We start from the raw sequence: 24,733 nt of genomic DNA, 5'->3' as shown, positions 1-24,733 counted from the left end.
CACAGATATAGACAGCAGCAGTTAGGGATTGTTGTTGCATACTTTGATGCATAGTCGCCACAGGTTTTGCATTCCTATCATAACTGTATTTTACATATGCCAAATACATGCTATACATGTGAAATTACAAGTTTATTCTAGATTTGCATTGGCAATGTGTTGTAACAGTAAATACATGTCACTATTGGTTCAAGAAAGCTAGCCAAATACACTAAAACAGCCTCCTCCTCAATATATACCAAGTGATCTAAAAAGAGTATAAGCACAGGCAACTGCTACAAGGTCTGGCATCTCACATACTTCATTCTGGTGGCTACTGGGACCACAGAATGATGAAAGAAAATGCACAGGGATACCAATGATCAAATTAAATCCAAGCTTAATTTAACAAGCAATGCTTATTCTGCATTTGGACTTCTGCGTCCAATTTAATTTTTGGTTAGCCGACATCAATCCCTGTGTTCATGAGTCTCCAAACCAGGCTGCTGATAAATCCACACAGACAACGTTTCTGTTGGCCCAACAGATAGTGCACACTGTCTTCCCCATAGGGACACAACCCACTTACCCATGTCCAGGGAGCTTAGAGGAGTTTGGCAAGAGCCAATGCTGAGGGACCCCCAAGTATGTAAAGGGAAACTGTTGGAGTTTAACTGTCTAAAACTGTGCAGCGTACCAATACAGAATAAAAGGTTAGCCAAGACTGACCTATCTGCTAGGGCTCTGGGTTGCAGATTGAGAAGAATTGCAGCCTCCAGTGAGAGGTCTAACCCGCCAAGCTTTCTGGTCAATCATTAACAGTGTCCTGGAGTACTGCGGATTACCTGCATTGGATTACTGAGTCTAACAGAAGGTTGTCATGATGTGGAGATGCCGGTGATGGACTGGGGTTGACAATTGTAAACAATTTTACAACACCAAGTTATAGTCCAGCAATTTTATTTTAAATTCACAAGCTTTCGGAGGCTTCCTCCTTCGTCAGGTTTCACATCGTTCACCTGACGAAGGAGGAAGCCTCCGAAAGCTTGTGAATTTAAAATAAAATTGCTGGACTATAACTTGGTGTTGTAAAATTGTTTACAATTAACAGAAGGTTGACTCAGTTCCAACCTTTTGACACCAGGCTAACTCAACCCCAAAGAGCTCCTGTTTACCCCCAAGGAAGACAGTAACCAGTTGGTCATTAAACAACTGACAAACAGATATTAGGAACGCCTCATGGGAAGCAGTATACTCAATATAAAATGTATGAGTGCACTGGCAGATACCACACCCTATTAAATATGGTGTCCGTGCAGTTAGATGTCTTAATTGGATTCTACTTGTTCCATTTCTCAGTGCTGACAATCCTCATCAGGGTGCACAAAAATCCAACATTTAAAACAAAGTTTAAAATGAATTAATGTTCTGTGGTTCTGTACATTACTCAAAATGTTATTTTAAAACAATCAAGGCATTTATGGATGTAGGATTTTTCTAAGTGCTCATTCTAGAAGTTGCAAACATTGCTCAGTACTTAAAATAGATTCAAATTAGAACATAAACTCTGGAACATAAATCCCACTCCTTCCAGCAGACCATGTAAAACTTGGACCATCATCAATTCTACACAACTCTAAGTGTCTCAATAAAGATTTTTTAAAAAGACACAGGTAACACTTCCATGAAGCAGCTGTTACTTGTTCTCCTGTCATCTAGGGGTGCAGTAACACAAGGCAATGTTTGAGCATTGGAGAAAACATCATATAATGTTTTTCTCAATATTGTTTACCCCTCCCTGTCACTCCAAGCCTCCTCCTCCTCCACTCATCCCTCCACAATACATATAGTTGGAGGTGGACAGAGACACACAACCACCATATCACTGAGGAAATTGCTTTTGGATCAAAGCCTTTCCTGAGTCACATAAACACTTCTGCAGCACAATCTTTAAAATTGCAATCAATAGGTTCCCCTAACAAGTTGTAACACATTTTATATATAAATATGTACATAAAAGTACTTTCACTGTAGGAATGGCAGATCAGAGTCTCGCTGGTCAAGAACGCGAGTTATGAAATTGTAGCAGGCAGCATTTTGCTATTAACAAAAATACTAGCATTTTTGGGGATGTGCTAGCAAAAGCCTAGATAAAAAATATATAAACAGGTCTAATGCTGTACTTTTCGCACTGCTTTCCCATTGGCAGCGCTACGCACTCATCTAAAACGGGTGCACAGATGTGTTTTGCCTTGTCTGCAGGATTTAGCTTCTTAAAGGCATCACTTTTCTTTTTTGTTTGAGCAGATCATTTTTACTAATCATATTGTTATATCTCCATTTTTATTGGTGCTTTAGTTTTTGTTGTTTAAGTGTGACTTTTTTGCATCCAAATCCATTTCTTAAAACTGTCTTACTTTGTAGCAACCAAAAGGGTCAGGATGGAAACCCCAGGGATTCCAACAGCTCTCCTAGATTTTGAGGAGGAAGAGTAGATGGCCAGTGCAACTGTACATCATGAGTTACATATATACCTATCCTATCCCAGATCCATATTTACTGTCCCAGACAACCCTTCCTGGGCATACCTTCAGTGCCTCAGCTTCACAAATTGGCTGCCACATAGCTATGCCATTTTAGAGGCTGAGCTGCAGAAAGCTGCAGAGAGGCAGATCTTCCCATGGACATACATTAAACCTCAACACCACCAGGTGTCTCCAAGCCATGACCAGTAACATCTGCCAAATCAGTCAGTTAGCTGTTCACAGATGCATCAAGCAAGAGAGTTCATCTCATTAATAACTTATCCTTGTGAAAGGAGCGATCAACTCAGCCGGGCAAAGAACGGGTCCCAAGAATATGGGGCTTAATAGATGGCACCCATGCATTCTACTGAGCTTTGTCACCGTGTCCTGACAGCTTGCACTGTTGTCATCTGGGGAGGGTGTCCTGAAACAAGGCAATCCTTCTCACAGTCACCTCTTGCAGCAGCACGTCCACTTTGCCAGCCAAACAGTCGGGTGCTGCATTGCTCTGTTACGTGCTGAGACTCCAGTTCATGCCTCCACATTGGGTTTCCATTCACTTAATTTTTGTCTGCTAATTGTTGTGCTTCTCCCCGCTCCAGCCTTGGTAAAGGCTGACAAATATTTAACATTCATTTTGAAGCATTATAAAGGCTGAACAATATTTGCTTTCATAGCGTGCACATCACTAAATTTGAAAAGCCGGACAGATTTTGCACATTCCTAATTAGGTTAGCTGCTGACGTAAGGCTAAAGATGTGCTAGAAGCTTATGCTAATTAGTTGAATGAGCTGACCTACAAATCTGGGCAAAGTCACCACAGTGCAATAAGAGCTAGCATGCATCAGTCAGTCAGCTGTTCCTGGCACAGATTTTTGCAGTTACTCAAAATCAAGAGTTAAGTGTCTGGTTTCATATACTCACACACTGCTTTGCAGTTCAAAGAAATGTAAAGCTTTTCATTAAAGGTGTATATAGTCATGAAAAATGTTTGCCAAAATGTTTTTCCTTCACTTACAATGACAAATTTCACTGGAATTACATTGTATTATTTGGGCATCACATCATCATGACACATATGATGCAATCACATTCTGGCTCTTCTCCCTCACTAAATAGAAAGCACTTGCTTATGAAGGCAATTCTCCTCCAAGCTATTTAACTGATATACAAACAAAATACAACATCAGCATTAGAGGCAGTGTAGGTAAGTATTTGATACTCACTTTCTTCAGAGCACAAGCTGAGATGACCTTTTCATATTTTGCTCTTTGGTATTCTTTGCCAAATAGGATGTTGCTCCGAACAGTACCAGGAAATACCCATGGCTGTTGAGCACAATAAGCTATTTTGCCTTGGATGTTCATGATACCATTTTCTTTTGACAGTTCTCCAAGTATTGCAGCGAGAATGGAGGACTGGAAACAAGAGTTTGATAATATAATTATTAAATATTTGTTGTACTCTCAAAATTCAAGGCTTAGCTATTTCAATAAACTTAATTCAATTTGAAATAGCTGATCAATAGCTCAACACGATATAACAGTCATAACACTGCTTTTTCATGGAGCCTGAGAAGTAAATTTTGCCACTCCTCAGTTTTCTTTCAGGCAGAAAATCAGTTTTCCAAAATAAGGAAAACAAAATGAAAGCAATGCTCAAAAACCATCTCTTGAAGGCAGCATTGAACAAAAAGGGTCGCGGAAAACATACAATAAATTTTTTGAAAACATTAAAAATAGTAAACTGAAATAAAAACAGAACAAGATTCCAGAAAAACACACACACACACGCACACACACAAAATCTAGCCGGTATGAAGTCACCTTTTAGGTGACTGTTACAATTTCCTATTTCCATAGACAATACTTAAAGAATCGAGCTAATGTTTAACAAATCCATGATTAAAACTCACTTTGCCAGCACCTACAGGTCCAATCACAGCCAGAAGTTCCCCTGGCTTGACAGAGAAACTAATATTTTGCAGCGATGGAGTTTCTATTGTCTGTGTCAAACAAATAAGAAAAATAAATGAACAGGAAAATACACACAATCTGAATGGAACACAAAAGCCCTAAGCCGGGCTTCATATAACATTTGTTAGTTTATATGGGGTAGAAGTGAGAGTCATGCTTCAAGAATCGATTGGGAACCCGTACCGTACCTTTTTACCTCAACATGCTTCCATATTCTAGTATTTATTCTAACAGTTCATTTTGTTCCATTTTACAATGCAACATAATGGAATATGTATATTTTACCTGAATGAAACAGTGGAGGATTGCTGGCAAATAAGGAATTTTGCTCAAAACAAAGTTTACATTTAATTAACAAATAGCTTTGCTGATAATAGTTAAACATACAGGACCAGAAATTGCAGGGAAGTCATGTCATTATAGTGATGCATTCTCGGTGCTCACCATTAATTTATAAACAATCCAGAAATTTGAGGAGTAAAAGAGAAATGCCATAAGTTAGGATTCTCCGCAAATTGCTGGACGATTTGTGCCGTTCTGCCATTAGCATCGCCAAAGCCATTAAAAGTCCCTTCTCGCCTTGGCGTTCCCCACTGAACTTTATGGTGATCGTGAAATTGCTGGATTTATGATGACATGATGAATGATTCCAACAAAGCCATTTAGGGCCGGTAATTAATGTCGTAGAGGACACTGTTAATAATGTGATTTATGGTCCTGACAAGCCACTCAACCTTGGAGGCCCAGAAAAGGAACAGTGAAGTTGTGGAGTCTCACTCCAGCAGGAGGTGAATTGCTCCTATCCATTTTGGCAGTACTTTTGTGCCAGTCTTGCCATCCACACTCCTATTAGTATTGGAAGGCAATAATTTTCAGGACACAAAGCTGTTTCGACACTCAGAACAGGGTCGTTCAAATCCCAATTAGATAGATTTCTTTCAGAAAACAACATTTTGGAATACACTATATGAGTAATTTGAGACATGGGGGGTGATTTTAAACCCCAAGAATGGGTGGGTTGGGGGTGGGTGGGAGTTGAAAATAGTTGTTTTTTGGGTCGCGACCGCAACCCGGGTTTATTTCCCAGTTTAACGTCGGCGCGTAAAAGCACAAGCTTCCCAATGGGAATGCAAAGTCCGAAAATTTTGCGGTTGCGATCCAAAAAAACAGCTATTTTCAACTCCCACCTGCCCCCAACCCACCCGTTCTTGGAGTTTAAAGTCACCCCCACGATGAGTGAAGTGTAGCGCGCTTGAGAGGAAAAACATCAACTTCCTCCACCTCGACCTCAGGTTGAAACCATCTGCTGTACTTTAGGCACAACAGATAAAATAAAAACGAGAAGGCGTAAGGCGATTAATCCAGCATCAAAGCTGTGGCAGGGTGTTGGGAAACTGAGCAGGGAGACAGAGGAAAGCGTGTCAGGAAGGGACAGAAGGTATGGAGTAAAAGGTAAAGTGTTAAAAAAGGAAAAAGCAGGAACTAAGTGTCACAAAACATATTTGAAAGTTCTTTATCTGAATGCACGTAGCATTCATAACAAAATGGACGAGTTAACGGCACAAATAACTACATATGGGTATGATCTTGTGGCCATTACAGAAACATGGCTACAGGGTGACAACGACTGGGAATTAAATATGCCAGGGTATTTAACAATCAGGAAGGACAGACAGGAAGGAAGGGGAGGTGGGGTGGCTATGTTAATAAAGGAAGGAATCACTGTAATACAGAGAAATGATATTGGGACAAAGGATCAGGATAATGAAACAGTTTGGGTAGAGATAAGGAATAATAAGGGGGAAAAAAACACTAGTTGGCGTAGTATATAGGCCTCCTAATAGTTGCAACTTTGCTGGAAGAAGTATTAATCAGGAAATAGTCGGGGCATGTAATAAGGGAACAGCTATAATTATGGGGGATATTAACTATCATATTAACTGGACAAATCGAATTGGGCAGGGCAGCCTTGAGGAAGAGTTTATTGAGTGTATTAGGAATGGATTTCTTGAGCAGTATGTAACGGATCCTACAAGGGGGCAAGCAACCTTGGACCTGGTCCTGTGTAATGAGCCAGGATTAATTAATAATGTCCTAGTTAAGGATCCCTTTGGAATGAGTGACCATAACATGGTTACATTCCATATCCAATTAGGGGGTGAGAAGGTTGGTTCTCAAACAAGCGTACTGAGCTTGAATAAAGGAGACTATGATGGTATGAGAGCGGAATTGATTAAAGTGGACTGGGAAAATAGATTAAAGGGTAAGACGGTACATGAGCAGTGGTGTTCATATAAGGAGTTATTTTACAACTTTCAAAACAAATATATTCCACTGAGGAAAAAAGGGTGTAAAAGAAATGACAGCCATCCGTGGCTAAGTAAAGAAATTAAGGATAGTATCCGACTAAAAACAAGGACATATAAGGTAGCCAAACTTAGTGGGAGGATAGAAGATTGGGAAGTCTTCAAAAGACAGCAAAAAGTAACTAAAGGATTGATTAAGAAAGGGAAGATAGATTATGAAAATAAATTAGCAAAAAATATAAAAACAGATAGCAAGAGTTTCTACAGTTATATAAAAAGAAAAAGGGTGGCTAAGGCAAACGTAGGTCCCTTAGAGGATGAGACCGGGAAATTAATGGTGGGAAACATGGAGATGGCAAAAATGCTGAACAAATATTTTGTTTCAGTCTTTACGGTAGAGGACACTAAGAATATCCCAACACTGGACAAACAGGGGGCTCTAGTGGGGGAGGAGCTAAATATGATTAAAATCACTAAGGAATTGGTACTCAGTAAATTAATGGGACTCAAGGTGGATAAATCCCCTGGACCTGATGGCTTACATCCTAGGGTCTTGAGGGAAGTGGCAGTAGGGATTGTGGATGCTTTGGCAATAATTTTCCAAAATTCTCTGGACTCAGCAAAGGTCCCGGCAGATTGGAAAACTGCTAATGTAACACCCTTATTTAAAAAGGGTAGTAGGCAGAAGGCTGGAAATTATAGACCAGTTAGCCTAACATCTGTGGTGGGTAAAATTTTGGAGTCTATTATTAAGGAGACAGTAGCGAAACATTTGGATAAACATAATTTAATAGGACAAAGTCAGCATGGCTTTACGAAGGGGAAGTCATGTCTGACAAATTTGCTTGAGTTCTTTGAGGACATAACATACAGGGTGGATAAAGGGGAACCAGTGGACGTAGTGTATTTAGACTTCCAGAAGGCATTCGACAAGGTGCCACATAAAAGATTATTGCTCAAGATAAAGAATCACTGGATTGGGGGTAATATTCTGGCATGGGTGGAGGATTGGTTATCTAACAGGAAGCAGAGAGTTGGGATAAATGGTTCATTCTCGGACTGGCAACCAGTAGCCAGTGGTGTTCCGCAGGGGTCGGTGCTGGGTCCCCAACTCTTTACAATCTATATTAACGATTTAGAGGAGGGGACCAAGTGTAACATATCAAAGTTTGCAGATGATACAAAGATGGGAGGGAAAGTAGAGAGTGAGGAGGACATAAAAAACCTGCAAGGGGATATAGACAGGCTGGGTGAGTGGGCGGAGATTTGGCAGATGCAATACAATGTTGGAAAATGTGAGGTTATGCACTTTGGCAGGAAAAATCAGAGAGCAAGTTATTATCTTAATGGCAAGAAACTGGAAAGTATTCAGTACAAAGGGATCTGGGGGTTCTAGTGCAAGAAAATCAAAAAGTTAGTAATCAGGTGCAGCAGGTGATCAAGAAGGCCAATGGAATGTTGGCTTTTATTGCTAGGGGGATAGAATATAAAAACAGGGAGGTATTGCTGCAGTTATATAAGGTATTGGTGAGACCGCACCTGGAATACTGCATACAGTTTTGGTCTCCATACTTAAGAAAAGACATACTTGCTCTCGAGGCAGTACAAAGAAGGTTCACTCGGTTAATCCTGGGGATGAGGGGGTGGACATATGAGGAGAGGTTGAGTAGATTGGGACTCTACTCATTGGAGTTCAGAAGAATGAGAGACGATCTTATTGAAACATATAAGATTGTGAAGGGGCTTGATCGGGTGGATGCGGTCAGGATGTTCCCAAGGATGGGTGAAACTAGAACTAGGGGGCATAATCTTAGAATAAGGGGCTGCTCTTTCAAAACTGAGATGAGGAGAAACTTCTTCACTCAGAGGGTAGTAGGTCTGTGGAATTTGCTGCCCCAGGAAGCTGTGGAAGCTACATCATTAAATAAATTTAAGACAGAAATAGACAGTTTCCTAGAAGTAAAGGGAATTAGGGGTTATGGGGAGCGGGCAGGAAATTGGACATGAATTTAGAATTGAGGTTAGGATCAGATCAGCCATGATTGGCGGAGCAGGCTCGAGGGACCGATTGGCCTACTCCTGCTCCTATTTCTTATGTTCTTATAACCATCGTTCATGCCTTTGGTCCCCCCAAACTTAATTACTTAAATGCGCTCTTAGCTGGCCTTCTATCCTCCATAAATTTCAGTCAAACTCTGCTGCCCATATCAATCCCACACGAAGTACTGCTCATCCATCACACCCATCCTCGCTGACCTACCAGTACACCAACATCCCAAATTTCAAATTTTCATCCTTGTATTCCGTCCATGACCTCACTCTACCCTATCTCTGTAACCTCCCCCAGCCCTACACTCACAACCGCCCACCGCCCCCCACCCCCTGCCCCTCAGCTGCATAGGTTGCACTCTCAGGGATTCTCTCTCTCTCCTCATTTGGGACCCTTCTTAAAACTTACCTCTAACCCAGTTTTCAGTCACCTCTCCTAATCCTCCTCTCTTTGGCCTTTGAAAATTTTTTCTATCTTAAAAGGTGCTAGATAAATGTAAGTAGTTAAGAACTAAACATCTAAAATTCAGTGTTACCCTTATACTGCAATATGCATTTCATTTGGAGCACCTGCTTGGTGCATGATACCTGCACAGTTCTCCTTTTATGTAAGATGTCTTTACGGCAGTATAGTTTAGTTTTACCTACATACAATGGAGTTTCTCCTCCAAACTAATTATGCTGATGAAAACAAACATTTAAGTTGAAGTATTGATTCAGTTTAACTACATCGAAAAATTCAGCTTTATGACATTCATCCTGCCTTAGCAGTCACCTCAGCCAAGCGTTAAAAACCTGCTTTGATACAAGGATTCAAGGACATTCACACTTTCCACCAGTAGGGGGAGCCCGAATCTCTTAAAGGCAGGCTGTCTCTCTGACAGCCAGCCAAAATCTTTTAAAAGGTAGCCGGTACCTGTAATTTGCTAAAAATAACAGTCTGCTGTCTGCACGGAGTCTGAATGGAGATCAGACCTCACACATGTAAAACACAGATGCAGCTCCCGTCCCTATGTTTAAAAACTGTTGCATTACTTTAAAACATTGAATAATGGTAGCGCACCACTAAATCCCACATTCTCCAATTTGCATGCCACACCTCACCAATCTGCCGGTCCGAGTTGGTACCAGGCCTGTGAGAGAGTGTGCACCAAAGCTCTCTGCTGATGCACTAGAGGCCTTGGTGCACAAGGTGGACAGAAGGAGGTGCATCCTGAGTCCGCTGGGGGGGAGCAAGAGGCCCTCCAGACATATGCTCAAAAGGCAACAGGAGGCAGCAGGGAATGCAGTCAATGCCAGGCACACAGCACCATGAACATGGATGCAGTGCAGGAAGAAGTTCAATGCTTTGACAGGAGTGGTCATGATGAGTGAGGTCAACTGTCAAGTGGCGTCTCCTACCAACTGCACCACCAGCCGCCTCGACTGTTCCACGTACTACACCCCTCAACATCCACATACCAACAAACTCGTTCCATCAGTACTCAACTCTTCTAATCAGATGCTTTCTCTCACCCTCGCGCATTACCACTGTTGCAAACCACCCACCCACAACTCACAGGCCACGCACACTGGCAGCTATTCAACCATGACATGTACATCACCCAGGCACGCGTCCCGCTTTCTTGCAGGAGAAGGTGGCACATAACAGGAGGCAGCAAGTGGCAGTGGCATTTAGCCCCTCGAGCCTTTTCTGCCATTCACTGAGACCATGGTTGATCTGTGACCTAATTCCATATACCCACCTTAGCCCCATGTCCCTTAATACCCTTGGTTCACAGAAATCTATCAATCTCAGATTTAAAATTCACAATTGAGCTCCCATCAACTGCCTTTAGCAGAAGCGTTCCAAACTTCTTCCACCCTTTGCATGTAGAAGCGTTTCCTAACTTTACTCCTGCAAGTTCTGGCTTTAAATGTTAGGCTATAATCCCTCATCCTAGTATTCAATTATAGGAGACCTCCAAAAACAGTTACAGATGCATCAGCAGCCAGAAGCAATAATCCAGCAACTAACCTGTAAATCCTGCTTGATCCCTTTAAATAGCGCTGGCGGGGGCTTCTCCAGGCACTCTAAGACATGTTTAGGTGGTCGCAATAAAGACAAAGCGTTGGGTGGAGCGTTAAGTGCCAAAATGGTGTCTATCACTTTAAATCAGCGCTGCACACTGATCGAACGCATTTTCTCCCTACTTTGCATGATGCCGGCGTTCGTTAATTGCGCAGGCGCTAAATCCTTTACCAAAGTGGCGTACGGCATACGTCGCGCTAGAAGTGTGCATGTGCATCCAAGACACCATCTTGGATCTCCGGAAGGCCGAACAGCGCCGAAACAACGGGCACTAGAAGGCCCAATTTAGCACCCAGGGTCAAATTAATGCTCAAAAATAAATTGATTAAAAAAAGCTTAAAACGTTCATCTTGCCAGATGTAACCACTAAAAATAGCCTTCAGAGTTAGGAATGTAGCTGTTCACTTGATAGAGAATGTATAATTTTGGCTAAAATCAAGTTAAGCCTCCCCCTTCACATGGCAGGGGAAATCAGGCAACCAGGCCTTACTGCTGCACTCTCGAGACCAGATCAAAGACCCTGAAGGAACTAGGCACATGCCTTGATTTGTCCAGAATTGATGAAGTCACCACTGTGAACTGGTGAAAGATTTCCTGCTTCCCCTTTTGAAGGTACTGTTTATGCAATCAAACCTTGCAGAGTACCAGAATATCTCCCAGAAAATTCAGTTTCAAATTAAAACAGGTTACCTACCTGGTAGGGTTGTATTCATTTTTCAAATGAAATGCATCCTCTACACATCATATGAATACAGCCTGGCTTGATCAACTCTGGAGAAATATTGTACCAAGTATGTACATGCAAACGTCACCATGACATTAGAGATAAGGGTGCGCGGCACATGGTGTAATCTCACACTGCATCAAGCCCCAGGATCTGCACCACTGTGCCAGTTCATTTGACCTGGAGCTAAAATGAAATTAGCCACTGAACACCATCCTCTCACTGTCCCTATAACTATGCCCTGGTGTGTAGAAGATGCATGTCATTCAAAGAATTAAGAACATAAGAACTAGGAGCAGGAGTAGGCCATAAGGCCCCTTGAGCCTGCTCCTCTATTCAATCAGATCGTGACTGATCTTCGACCTCAACTCCACTTACCCGCTCGATCCCGATATCCCTTAATTCCCTCAGAGTCCAAAAATCTATCTATCGCAGCCTTGAATATACTCCAAAGATTCTGAGTGAAGAAATCCCTCCTTATCTCAGTCTTAAATGGCTGACCCCTTATGCCCCCTAGTTCTAGATTCTCCAGCCAGGGGAAACAATGTTGCAGCATCTACCCTGTCAAGCCTCCTCAGAATCTTGTGTGTTTCAATGAGATCACCTCTCATTCTTCTAAACTCCAGAGAGTATATGCCCATTCTACTCAATCTCTCCTCATAGGACAATCCTCTCATCCTAGGAATCAATCTAGTGAACCTTCGTTGCACTGCCTCCAAGGCAAGTATATCCTTCCTTAGATAAGGAGACCAAAACTGTACACAGTACTCCAGGTGAGGTCTCACCAAAGCCCTGTACAACTGTAGTAAGACCTCCTTACTCTTGTACTCCAAACTCCTTGCAATAAAGGCCAACATATCATTTGCCTTCCTAAATGCTTGCTGTACCTGCATACTAACTTCCTGTGTTTCGTATACAAGGACACCCAAATCCCTCTGAACACTAACATTTAATAGTTTCCCACCATTTAAAAAATATTCTGTCTTCCTACCAAAGTGAATAACCTCACACTTCCCCACATTATACTCCATCTGCCACCTTCTCGCCCACTCAATTAACCTACTTCATTAAGACCTTACCAGATAAGCAATCTATTTTTCTTTTTCATACAACATCTGTCACACATCATAGGAGTACATCAGAATAGCACGATATTTAGGAGGGGAACAACTGTCCAAAGGAGCCATGACACCAATTGTCAGGACCGCTCCGCTAAAGGTATTATTGCGTGCTGCAGTTAAAGCCAGACAATAATAATGTTTAGTAAATGTGTACTATTTGCTCCATTTTGCAGATTTTTATAAACTATCAACTGGAATCTGATTGAACAATGCCCATGAAGTTGCTATGGAACAAGTAGAATCACATTTCACCTGCCCCCAGGCTTCTTTCTTGAAAGATGGTAGTAGTGCAATAAGTACTGAACCACATAATTAGTATTTTTTTTAATGCATTCATGGGATGTGGGCGTCGCTGGCAAGGCCAGCATTTATTACCCATCCCTAATTGCCCTCGAGAAGGTGTGGTGAGCCGCCTTCTCGAACCGCTGCAGTCCGTGTGGTGAAGGTTCTCCCACAGTGCTGTTAGGTAGACCATTCCAGGATTTTGACCCAGCGACGATGGAGGAACAGCGATATATTTCCAAGTCAGGATGGTGTGTGACTTGAAGGGGAATGTGCAGGTAGTGGTGTTCCCATGGGCCTACCATCATTGTCTTTCTAGGTGGTAGAGGTTGCAAGTTTGAGGTGCTGCGAAGAAGCCATAGCGAGTTGCTGCAGCGCATCTTGTGGATGGTACACACTGCAGCCACGGTGCGCCAGTGGTGAAGAGAGTGAATGTTTAAAGTGGTGGATGGGGTGCCAATCAAGCGGGCTGGTTTGTCCTGGATGGTATTGAGCTTCTTGAGTGTTGTTGGAGCTGCACTCATCCAGGCAAGTGGAGAGTGTTCCATCACACTCCTGACTTGTGCCTTGTAGATGGTGGAAAGGCTTTGGGGAGTCAGGAGGTGAGTCACTCACCCAGGATACCCAGTCTCTGACCTGCTCTTGTAGCCACAGTATTTCTGTGGCTGGTCCAGTTTAGTTTCTGAACAATGGTGACCCCCAGGATGTTGATGGTAGGGGATTCGGTGATGGTAATGTCAAGGGGAGGTGGTTAGACTCTCTCTTGTTGGAGATGGTCATTGCCTGGCACATGTGTGACGCGAATGTTACTTGCCACTTATCAGCCCAAGCCTGGATGTTGTCCAGGTCTTGCTGCATGTGGGTACGGACTGCTTCATTATCTGAGGGGTTGCGAATGGAACTGAACACTGTGCAGTGAACATCCACACTGTACAATCATCAGTGAATATCCTCACTTCTGACCTTATGATGGAGAGGTCATTGATAAAGCAGCTGAAGATGGTTGAGCCTAGGACACTACCCTGAGGAACTCCTCAATCTTAGGTCCTAGCACCATACAAATAGTTCAAATTAGCTAAATAGGTTTGTGCAAGAGACACAATGATGAGGATCTACAGAATGGAAAAACATTCCAGTTCAGACAGTTGGCAGCAGATAAAATGACGGAAGAATTTCTTGACTTCAATGAAACTGGGAACTGCTAAAGGTAAAAACTTTGAGTGATCCCTGAGGACTAAACTGTCAGAGCCAAATGAAGTACAGCTTACAGTTAACTAACTCTGGAAGCCAAAATGAACGCTGACAACAGTACATGTTTTCACTGTTGTCAGTGTTTATTAATTTGTGAAGAACCAAATTAAGTTCCAAATTGGGGAATAGTGAGGTCCAACTGGGCACAATTTCCAAATAACTCACTCAAATAGCCACAAAATAAACCCAACACAAATTATTTTTAAAACCAATGTTGAACAGATGTTGAACAGTGCATAAGATAAGAACCAATTTAGCAGAACACCCTTAAAAACACTTTATATTTTGTATTTTCATATATCCCAAGCTTTATATTTTGTATTTTCATATATTAGTGGATGCTCAATGGGAATTCATCAAGTTAACAAGCATTGGGATTAGGAAATCCTGATCTAACAGTTATTGTCTTTCAGTAACCAGGCAGACAGAATGTCTCCATACAATATTTGGCCCCCTAAGCGTAGGTAGACACAGATGCACTTGAACAGTTGTACTCCTAAATTATCTTGCCTCTTACTGAACCGGCCTACCGATCACATTCTGTGAGTGTTACATCAGAAACTTTAATAGAAACTGAATGTCGTACTCCTGTTCCTAAAACAAAAGCTTCAACGTTACTATCTTGTATTTCGACTTTTATAACTTTGGGTACAACAAAAACAACTTGCATTTTTTAAATAGCGCCTTTAACATAGTAAAATGTCCCAAGGCACTTCACAGCAGTGTTAGGAAACAAAATTTGGCTCCAAGCCACAAAGCGAGATATTAGGGCAAGTGACCAAAAGCTTGGTCAAAGGGGAGTGTCTTAAAGGAGAGATGGGTAGAGAGACAATAAAGTTTAAGGACGGAATTCCAAAACTTAGGGCTTAGGCAGCTGAAGGCACAGCTGCCAATGGTGGAGTGATTAAAATTAGGAATGCACAAGAGGCAACAATTGGAGGAGAACAGAGATCTCAAAGGGTTGGAGGAGCTTACAAAGATAGGGAGGGACGAAACCATGGAGGAATTTGAAAACAAGGATAACAATTTTTCAAATTGAGGCGTTGTCAGACTGGGAGCCAATGAAGGTCAGCGAGTACAGGGGTGATGGGTGAATGAGACTTGGGGCGAGTTACAATATGGACAACAAAGTTTTGGATCAGCTCAAGTTTATGGAGGGTGGAAGATGCGAGGCCGGCCAGGATAGCATTGGAATAGTCAAGTCTAGGCGTGGATGAGGGTTTCAGCAGCAGATGAGCTGAGGCAGGGTTGGGGAAGGGCAATGTTACAGAGGTGGAAGTAGGCGGTCTTGGTGGTGGAGCGGATATGTGGTCGGAAGCTCATCTCAGGATCAAATAGGATGCCACGGTTGTGAACAGAGTAGTTCAGCCTCGGACAGTGGCCAGGGAGAGGGATGGAGTTGGTGGCTAGGGAACACAGTTTGTGGCGGGAACCGATGACAATGGCTTCGGTCTTCCCAATATTTAGTTGGAGGAAATTGTTGCTCATCCAGTATTGGATGTTGGACAAGCAGTGTGACAAATCAGAGAGTGTGGCGGGGGGGGGGGGGGGGGGAGGGGGGCGTCGAGAGATGCGGTGGTGAGGTAGACTTGGGTGTCGTCAGTGTACACGTGGAACCTGACATTGTGTTTTCAGATGATGTCGCCAAGGGGCCGCATGTAGATGAGAAATAGAAGGGGGCCAAGGATAGATCCATTGGGGGCTCCAGAACTAATGGCGCAGGAGCAGGAAGAGGAGCCATTGCAGGTGATTCTCTGGCTACGACTGGACAGACAAGAATGGAACCAGGCATGAGCAGTCCCAGCCACCTGGATGATGGAGGAGAGGCGTTGGGCAAGGATGGTGTGGTCAACTGTGTCAAAGGTTGCAAACAGGTCGAGAAAGATGAGGAGGGACAGATTACCATGGTCACAGTCGCAAAGGATGTCATTTGTAACTTTGATAAGGGCCATTTCAGTACAGTGGAAGGGGCGTAAACCTAATTGGAGGGATTCAAACATGGACTTGTGGGAAAGATGGGCACGGATTTGGGAGGCAACAACACGTTCAAGGACTTGAGAGGAAATGGAGGTTGGAGATGGGGCAGTGGTTTGCAAGGACAGAGGGGTCAAGGATGGCATTTTTGAGGGGGGTGATGACTGCAGATTTGAAGGGGAGGGGGATGGTACCCGAGGAGAGTGAAATGATAACAATATCAGCTAACATGGGGGCCAGGAAGGGAAATTAGGTGGTCAGCAGTTTAGTGGGAATAGGGTCGAGGGAACAGAAGGTGGGTCTCGTGGTCAAGATGAGCTCAGAGGGGGCATGAAGGGAGATAAGAGAGAAACTAGAGAAAATTGCAAGTTCAGGGGGGAACCTTAGGGGAAGTATGCCTTGGTGTGCTAGGGCAAGGGAGGGAAGCAGCAGAGACAGCTGAACAGATGATCTCAATCTTAGTGACAAAGAAGTCCATGAGCTCCTCGCATTTGTTCTTGGAAGTGAGGGTGGAGGAGGCAGGGGAGAGGAGTTTAAGAAGGCAGTTTGTGGTGAAGAGAAGCCAGGTGTTACCTTTGGATTCCAGGATGATCCATGAATATCAAGCTGTTTTGGAAGAGGAGAGCAGGATCTGATACTGCTTTATATGGACCACTCAGATCTGGTGATGAATGGCTAAAACAGTTGTCCGCCATAAACGTTTAAGTCTGCAACCCTTGGACTTAAGGGAGCAGAGTAGGAGCAAGAGTAGGCCATACAGCCCCTCAAGCCTGCTCCACCATACAATAAATCATGGCTGATCTTCTACCTCAACTCCACTTTCCCACCCTCTCTCTATATCGCTTGATTCCCTTAGTGTCCAAAAATCTATTGATCTCAGTCTTCGGAATTCTCTACCCCAGCCCTCTGGGGTAGAGAATTCCGAAGAAACTTTTTGTCACCTCAGTCCTAAATGGCTGATCCCTAGTTCTAGACTCTCCAGCCAGGGGAAACAGCCTCTCAGCATCTACCCTGTCAAGCCCCCTAAGAATTTTATACATTTCAATGAGATCACCTCTCATTCTTCTTAACTCCTTTCTACTCAATTTCTCCTCGTAGGGCAATCCTTTCATCCCACTAATCAATCTAGTGAACCTTTGTTGCACCCCTCTAAGGCAAGTATATCCTACCTTAGGTAAGGAGGCCATAACTGCACACAGTATTCCAGGTGTGGTCTCAGCAGAGCCCTATATAACTGCAGCAAGACCCCCATACTCTTATATTCCAACCCCCTTGCAATAAAGGCTAACACACCATTTGCTGTCCCAACTGCTTGCAGGACCTGCATGTTAACTTTCTGTGATTCGTGTACAAGGACACCCAAATCCCTCTCAACATTTCTTAGTCTCTCACCTTTTAAAAAATATTCTGCTTTTCTATTCTTCCTATCAAAGTGGATAATTTCACATTTCCCCACATTATACTCTATCTGCCACCTTCTCGTCCACTCACTTAACCTGTCTATATCCCTTTGCAGCCTCTTTGCGTCCTCCTCACAGCTTACTTTTACAACCTGCCAACCTGAAAATGACCCGTTTATTCCTACTCTCCAAGTACACCGCCCTGAGGAACTCCTGCAGCAATGTCCTGGGGCTGAGATGATTGGCCTCCAACAACCACTACCATCTTCCTTTGTGCTAGGTATGACTCCAGCCACTGGAGAGATTTCCCCGATTCCCATTGACTTCAATTTTACTAGGGCTCCTTGGTGCCACACTCGGTCAAATGCTGCCTCAATGTCAAGGGCAATCACTCTCACCTCACCTCTGGAATTCAGATCTTTTGTCCATTTTGGACCAAGGCTGTAATGAGGTCTGGAGCCGAGTGGTCCTGGCGGAACCCAAACTGAGCATCGGTGAGCAGGTTATTGGTGAGTAAGTGCCGCTTGATAGCACTGTCAGCGACACCGTCCATCACTTTGCTGATGATTTATAAGGGGCGGTAATTGGCCAGATTGGATTTGTCCTGCTTTTTGTGGACAGAACATACCTGGGCAATTTTCCACATTGTCGCGTAGATGCCAGTGTTGTAGCTGTACTGGTACAGTTTGGCTAGAGGCGCGGCTAGTTCTAGAGCACAAATCGTCAGTACTACAGCCGGGATGTTGTCGGGGCCCATACCCTTTGCTGTATCCAGTGCACTCAGCCGTTTCTTGATATCACGTGAAGTGAATCGAATTGGCTGAAGACTGGCTTCTGTGATGATGGGGATATTGGGAGGAGGCCGGGATGGATCATCCACTCGGCACTTCTGGCTGAAGATGGTTGCCAGTTTTACAAGCAGCAAGGCAAGAATGATGGCCAAAAAAGTATTTCCGACGACAGTCTAGCCTGAAGTAATGGCCTCATCCCCCGTACTAGTAGCATAGTAGTTGCATTCACACCTATTGGTATGGTGCCTCTTTATTGCTTCAAATATATGGCAGAAAAGTTTTCTTTCAAAAACAATTCTATGCAACTTTCTTATTTTTATATATACTTCCAATTTCTTTAACAGAAAGTCAAGAAGCAACATGTTAGAAAAGTGCAAGCACGAGCAAAATGGGGGATGGAGGAGGAAGAGGGAGAAGGAGGAAGAGGGCCGCAGCTTAAACCAGTAGTGCCTTTGCTGCCACTATTTACTCCACCAGTGAACCGAAGATTATCTTACTTGTTATGAAAACTAGACACTTTTCATTGGTAAATATTTACTTCTACAACGTTATAGACTTTTATACCTTCAATTTTTAAGGATGCTGTTTTCAATGGCAGGACAGCAAAAGAAGGAATCACATCTGGTGTCTCCAATTGTTAGAAACCACATTAGCAAAATGATGATTCTGTTCAACTACAGATGAAGCATAAACGTAAACATAATTCAACCGTTTCACACTAAGCCTAGATATGTATTTCATCTTAGTTACATGACCATGATATATGATTAATGACACCAAGATTGGTGGCATTGTGGACAGTGAAGAAGGTTATCTAGGATTGCAACGGGATCTTGATAAATTGGGCCAGTGGGCCGATGAATGGCAGATGGAGTTTAATTTAGATAAATGTGAGGTGATGCATTTTGGGAGATCGAATCGGGCCAGGACCTACTCCGTTAATGGTAGGGCATTGGGGAGAGTTATAGAACAAAGAGATCTAGGAGTACAGGTTCATAGCTCCTTGAAAGTGGAGTCACAGGTGGATAGGGTGGTGAAGAAGGCATTCGGCATGCTTGGTTTCATTGGTCAGAACCTTGAATACTGGAGTTGTGATGTTTTGTTGAAGTTGTACAGGACATTAGTAAGGCCACACTTGGAATACTGTGTACAGTTCTGGTCACCCTATTATAGAAAGGATATTATTAAACTAGAAAGAGTGCAGAAAAGATTTACTAGGATGCTACCGGGACTTGATGGTTTGACTTATAGGGAGAGGTTGGATAGACTGGGACTTTTTTCCCTGGAGAGTAGGAGGTTAAGGGGTGATCTTATAGAAGTCTATAAAATAATGAGGGGCATAGATAAGGTAGATAGTCAAAATCTTTTCCCAAAGGTAGGGGAGTCTATAACGAGGGGGCATAGATTTAAGGTGAGAGGGGAGAGATACAAAAAGGTCCAGAGGGGCAATTTTTTCACTCAAAGGGTGGTGAGTGTCTGGAACGAGCTGCCAGAGGCAGTAGTAGAGGCGGGTACAATTTTGTCTTTTAAAACGCATTTGGATAGTTACATGGGTAAGATGGGTATAGAGGGATATGGGCCAAGTGCAGGCAATTGGGACTAGCTTAGTGGTATAAACTGGGCGACATGGACATGTTGGGCCGAAGGGCCTGTTTCCATGTTGTAAACTTCTATGACTCTATGACATAAGAAATAGGAGCAGGAGTAGGCCGTAAGGCCCCTCAAGCCTGCTCTGCCATTCAATTAAGATCATGGCTAATCTTCGAATTCAACTTCACTTTCCTGCCCGATCCCCATATCCCTGGATTCCCCTAGAGTCCAAAAATCTACGTAGCTTAGCCTTGAATATACTCAACGACTCAGCCTTCTGGGGTAGAGAATTCCAAAGATTCACAACCCTCTGAGTGAAGAAATTCCTCCTCATCTCAGTCCTAATGGCTGACCTCTTATCCTGCAACTATGCCTCCTAGTTCTAGACTCTCCTGCCAGGGGAAACAACCTCTCAGCATCTACTCTGTCAAGCACCCTCAGAATCCTATATGTTTCAATATTCTCTCTCTCTCTCTAATTTGGGTCTCTTTCTTTCAGTCTGTGTAATTGACACAATGTATATCCAGTGTACTGGGACGTGCTGTTCTCCGTGACTGGCCTGTTTGAACAACGACGACACCTTTTGATTGGTGTGATGCTGTCCCAGCTTAATATAAGATATGCGATTTGAGAACCTTTCACTCATTCTCCTGACGAAGGGGATAATCTCCGAAAGCTTGTGATTTTAAAATAAAATTGTTGGACTATAACCTGGTGTTGTAAGATTCCTGACTTAAACATGAACATGGGAAGTTCACCAAAGACTGAACAAATCTCAAAGTAAAAAGCTACACAAATTAAGAAACAAATATTGCACATGATTTCTTTTCATTTTGGTCTCATGATACAAGAGGATCCAGTCAGTTATGAATATATAATAGGACACAAGGAGGTGCTCTTGAGCTGACTTTTTCCAGAGCAGGAAGGGCTGACAAACAGAAGCTGGCAGAAGGTGGTAAACAAACATTACATTATAACATGCGAGAAATATTAAAGTTTGTACTGTCTGCACATCACTCCGATGCTATTAAACAGTGCATAATTTCTTGGGTGTTTTGAGTGTGGGAGTCAGAAGAAAGGGAAAAGTCACATAACATTACATTATCAAGCGTTCATTTAAATATTGACAGCAGGTCCCGAAAAGGTCGTGGGGACAAGCTGGCAAAGAATTCTCCTCCCTGGAAGAAGCCCTTTGTATCCGTCCTAACCCGACCCATTTTCCTGGGTCGGGGCTTATTGCATATGAATGATGTGCTGCTGGCGGGATTCCTGCCTTCAAGAGGGAGCCCAGCAGTGTAAGTGAGGAAACTCTGGCAGTGCTACAGTGCAACACCAGATCAACAAAAGAGTAGCAAGAGACCTTAAATGGGCAGAAGCGCCCCAAGGATCGGAAATCTCCCAGTGAAGGCTGCGGTCGAGACTGAGGCTTTCAGCAGATAAATCTCTGCGTCAACTGAAGGGGGAGGAAGCAACTAAAAGGGCCTCTCTCTCCATTGGAGCAACTCTGGGCCTTTACAGCCACTTTCCAATGCCTTCAGCCACATTCGAACATAGCAACCCTGGGACTCGGCAGTAACTGGGTTAGAAAGAAAGAAAATCTGCCACCTATTTGAATGCAGTGGGTGATGAAGGAACTGCCAGCAGCAGTCCTGACAATGATGAAGGGATAAAAATCCCAGTCAGGGTGATGAGATGCTGACAGGCCTCATTGCCTGAATCTTCCGACATTCTCCGCTGTAATCATTTCCAATTTCAGGCGGGTTCACGGAGATGAAATCCCCCCCCTTAGTCTTAAAGGCAGAAAAAAATGTATAGGTACTAAAAACAGCAGATGTAAGAAATTCACTTGTACAGTCCGTAGTGTTTGAATGAATCACAAAGCTGAAGGTTTTCTTTAGTGATTTTGTTTTGTTCTGTTGCTGCTTTTCATAATTGTATCATAACAAAAAGTCCATAACATTTTTTTAATGGTAAACTGTATTGCAATACCAAAAGAACTATATCATAAATCAATATTATGCAGTATTATACTAAATGCATATCATCTATCACAACCTTGGACTTTCTCTTCTAATTCAGTAACATTCATTGAATTTATACCCAACATTACACAAAGAATTTCTTAACACAAATACCTTGCTTAGCTTGCTTCCTAGAAGATATTTTGCTCACTATTTCTTGCTACATCAGTTTAGATCATATTGATTTCAATAACGATTTTGTAAAAAAACGTTCCCAAATTTGGTAATGTACTTACTTTTCCTAGATAATTGTCACAGGTAATTATGTTAATTTTAACAAAGAACAGATTGATTCCTTCTGTTAAATTAAGAAGGAACTTAAAGGCATAGGAACAAGATTAGGATATTCAGCCCTCCAATTAAATCTCGGCTGATCTGTATCTTAATTCCATTTACCTGCTTTGATTCCATATCCCTTAATACCCCTGCAAAACAAAATTCTATCAATCTCAGTTTTGAAATTTTCAATTGACCTAGCTTCAACAGGTTTTTGGGGAACATAGTTCCAGATTTCCACTATCCTTTGTGTGAAGAAGTGCTTCCTGTCATCACCCTTGAATAGTCTAGCTCTAATTTTACCCCCACCAGAAGAAACAGTTTCTCTCTATCTACCCTATCAAATCCTTTAATCATCTTAAACACCTCGATTAGATCACCCCTTAATCTCCTACACTCAATGCAATACAAGCCTAGCGTATGCAAAGTGTCCTCATAATTTAACCCTTTTAGCCCCGGTATTATTTTGGTGAATCTGCGCTGCACCCCCTCCAAGGCCAATATATCCTTCCCGAGGTGCAGTGTCATGAACTGAACGCAGTACTCTAATGGGGTCTAACCAGGTCCTTTATATAAATACAAATGGGGATAGGGTGGGAAAGCGGAGTTGCAGTAGATGATCAGCCATAATCTTATTGAACGGTGGAGCAGGCTTGAGGCCGTATAGCCTACTTCTGCTCCTATTTCTTGTGTTCTTATGTAACTGTAACATAACTTCCACCCTTTTGTATTCCAGTACACTTGAAATGAAGGCTAACATTCCATTAGCCTTTTAAATTCTTTTTTGTATCTGTCCACTAGTTTTTAGTGATTTCTGTACACTGACCCCTACATTTCGCTGCTTCTCTACAGTTCCTAGCTTCTCACCATTTAAAAAATACTCTGATCTATCTTTCTTAGGTCCAAAGTGGATGACCTCACACTTCCCCACATTGAACTCCATCTGCCACAGTTTCGCCCACTCACAATCTATCAATCTTCAAGACTTTGTAAGAAACTGCATCTATCTATCTTCAAGACTTTGTAAGAAACTGCATTTCACACAGGCCCTCTTTGGATATTGTTCACGTACTCAAGATTGTCTCAACCTTGTTAACTAATGCGTCCTTGGTTGATCATGCCATGAGCCACCCTGTCTTTATTCATTATCTCATGTTCATAGGATCACGGCATGGGAAAGTTAGTTGTATGTTTCTATATTGTTGTGGAAAGTACAGGAGTCAGCAGATGGATGCTAGGCTTGGAAGACAATGAGCTTGATTGGATGTGCGGGCCTAAAAAGGGCGGAGGGGAGGCTTAAGTCCTGTAGAACTAATGGATGCTTATAACCTTTATAAATCGAGACTTCAAGTGTACCAGTTAGAATATTCTTGGAACAAAGACATATTTTATTGATCACCGTCGGAACCCGGTCGGTGTAAAACTTTGCCAGGTTGTATCGTAACATATTGTATTATTAACATCTTTTACTACTTATCTTGTAACTTCTTAATAAAACTTTTTATGCTTTCGAACAAGTCTTTTTGATTAAAGACCGAACCATGAACAAATTACTTCTATTTTGGTCCTCCAACGTGGGACTAGGATGTGAAGTTTTGTACTAAGTATAAGTTATCGTACTTGTTAACAGGCAAAGTGGGGATTACGTATTTTCGGTTGTGCAATACTTGTGTAATTACGTGTTTGTTTTTGGTCGCGAGAGACCTGTGTAAGAGTCCAAGGGCGATACCGGGGTGAGTTGCTTACTCACTATTTTGAAAAGTGGATTGTTTAACGTGGTGAGAGATTATATCCTTGCACGAACTTACGATTTTGCAAAAAAATGTGTTCAGCCATGAGATTGATAGTTGTGGGAAAATGTTGGAAAGTCAGTAAGAACCCTAGTGGATAAAACAAAAGAGTATATCCATGAGAAACTAGGAACTTGTGGTTTATTAGTTCAAAACTGTCAGACTTTGTGTGAGGACAAGATGAAGCAATTGGTAAAGGAGAAGAAAATTAAAGAGGATGATTGGAAAGCGAGAGTCTTGTATAAAAATTGGCATTTTGAATTTCTTAAATGCTTAATGATTTAAAGTGAATGAGGAGTTAATGTCAAGTATAATTGATGTGTTTGGAGTTGTGTTGAGTATCGAAAAGCGTGAATACTGTTGTTAAAATTTTGGGACATTTGAGGTGATTCTGCTTGTTTAATCATCTTGGTTGTACTGGACTGTGATCTTGTGATTGACTGCGGTCAGAAAAAGAGAATGATTAAAGGAGCTCCTGCCACCTCTCTGATAACAATCTGGAAAAATTCTCATGGTTGGACTACTAACTACCCGAGAGTCAATAAAATTTTGGACGACTCTTAAATAAATGCTAAATGCTTCAACAATGATTGGAATTTAATCTTAA

The 24,733-nt window shown here is 42.5% G+C and overlaps 1 protein-coding gene across 3 annotated transcripts in view; it reads right to left on the bottom strand.

The window, feature by feature from the left end:
* Positions 1-24,733, bottom strand: part of abcc4 (ATP binding cassette subfamily C member 4 (PEL blood group)) — a 376,726-nt gene that overhangs the window by 201,549 nt on the left and 150,444 nt on the right. For all 3 annotated transcript variants that reach the window (XM_067986483.1, XM_067986484.1, XM_067986485.1), the window contains 2 exons: positions 4,420-4,509; positions 3,731-3,922 (listed from right to left, as the gene is read on the bottom strand). In XM_067986483.1, coding sequence (XP_067842584.1) covers positions 3,731-3,922; positions 4,420-4,509 — 282 coding nt within the window. The remainder of the gene's footprint in view (positions 1-3,730; positions 3,923-4,419; positions 4,510-24,733) is intronic.

This window comes from Heptranchias perlo, chromosome 6 (assembly GCF_035084215.1).
Source record: "Heptranchias perlo isolate sHepPer1 chromosome 6, sHepPer1.hap1, whole genome shotgun sequence".
NCBI classification, from domain to species: Eukaryota; Metazoa; Chordata; class Chondrichthyes; order Hexanchiformes; family Hexanchidae; genus Heptranchias; species Heptranchias perlo.
This window is presented reverse-complemented; position numbering and strand designations above follow the sequence as displayed.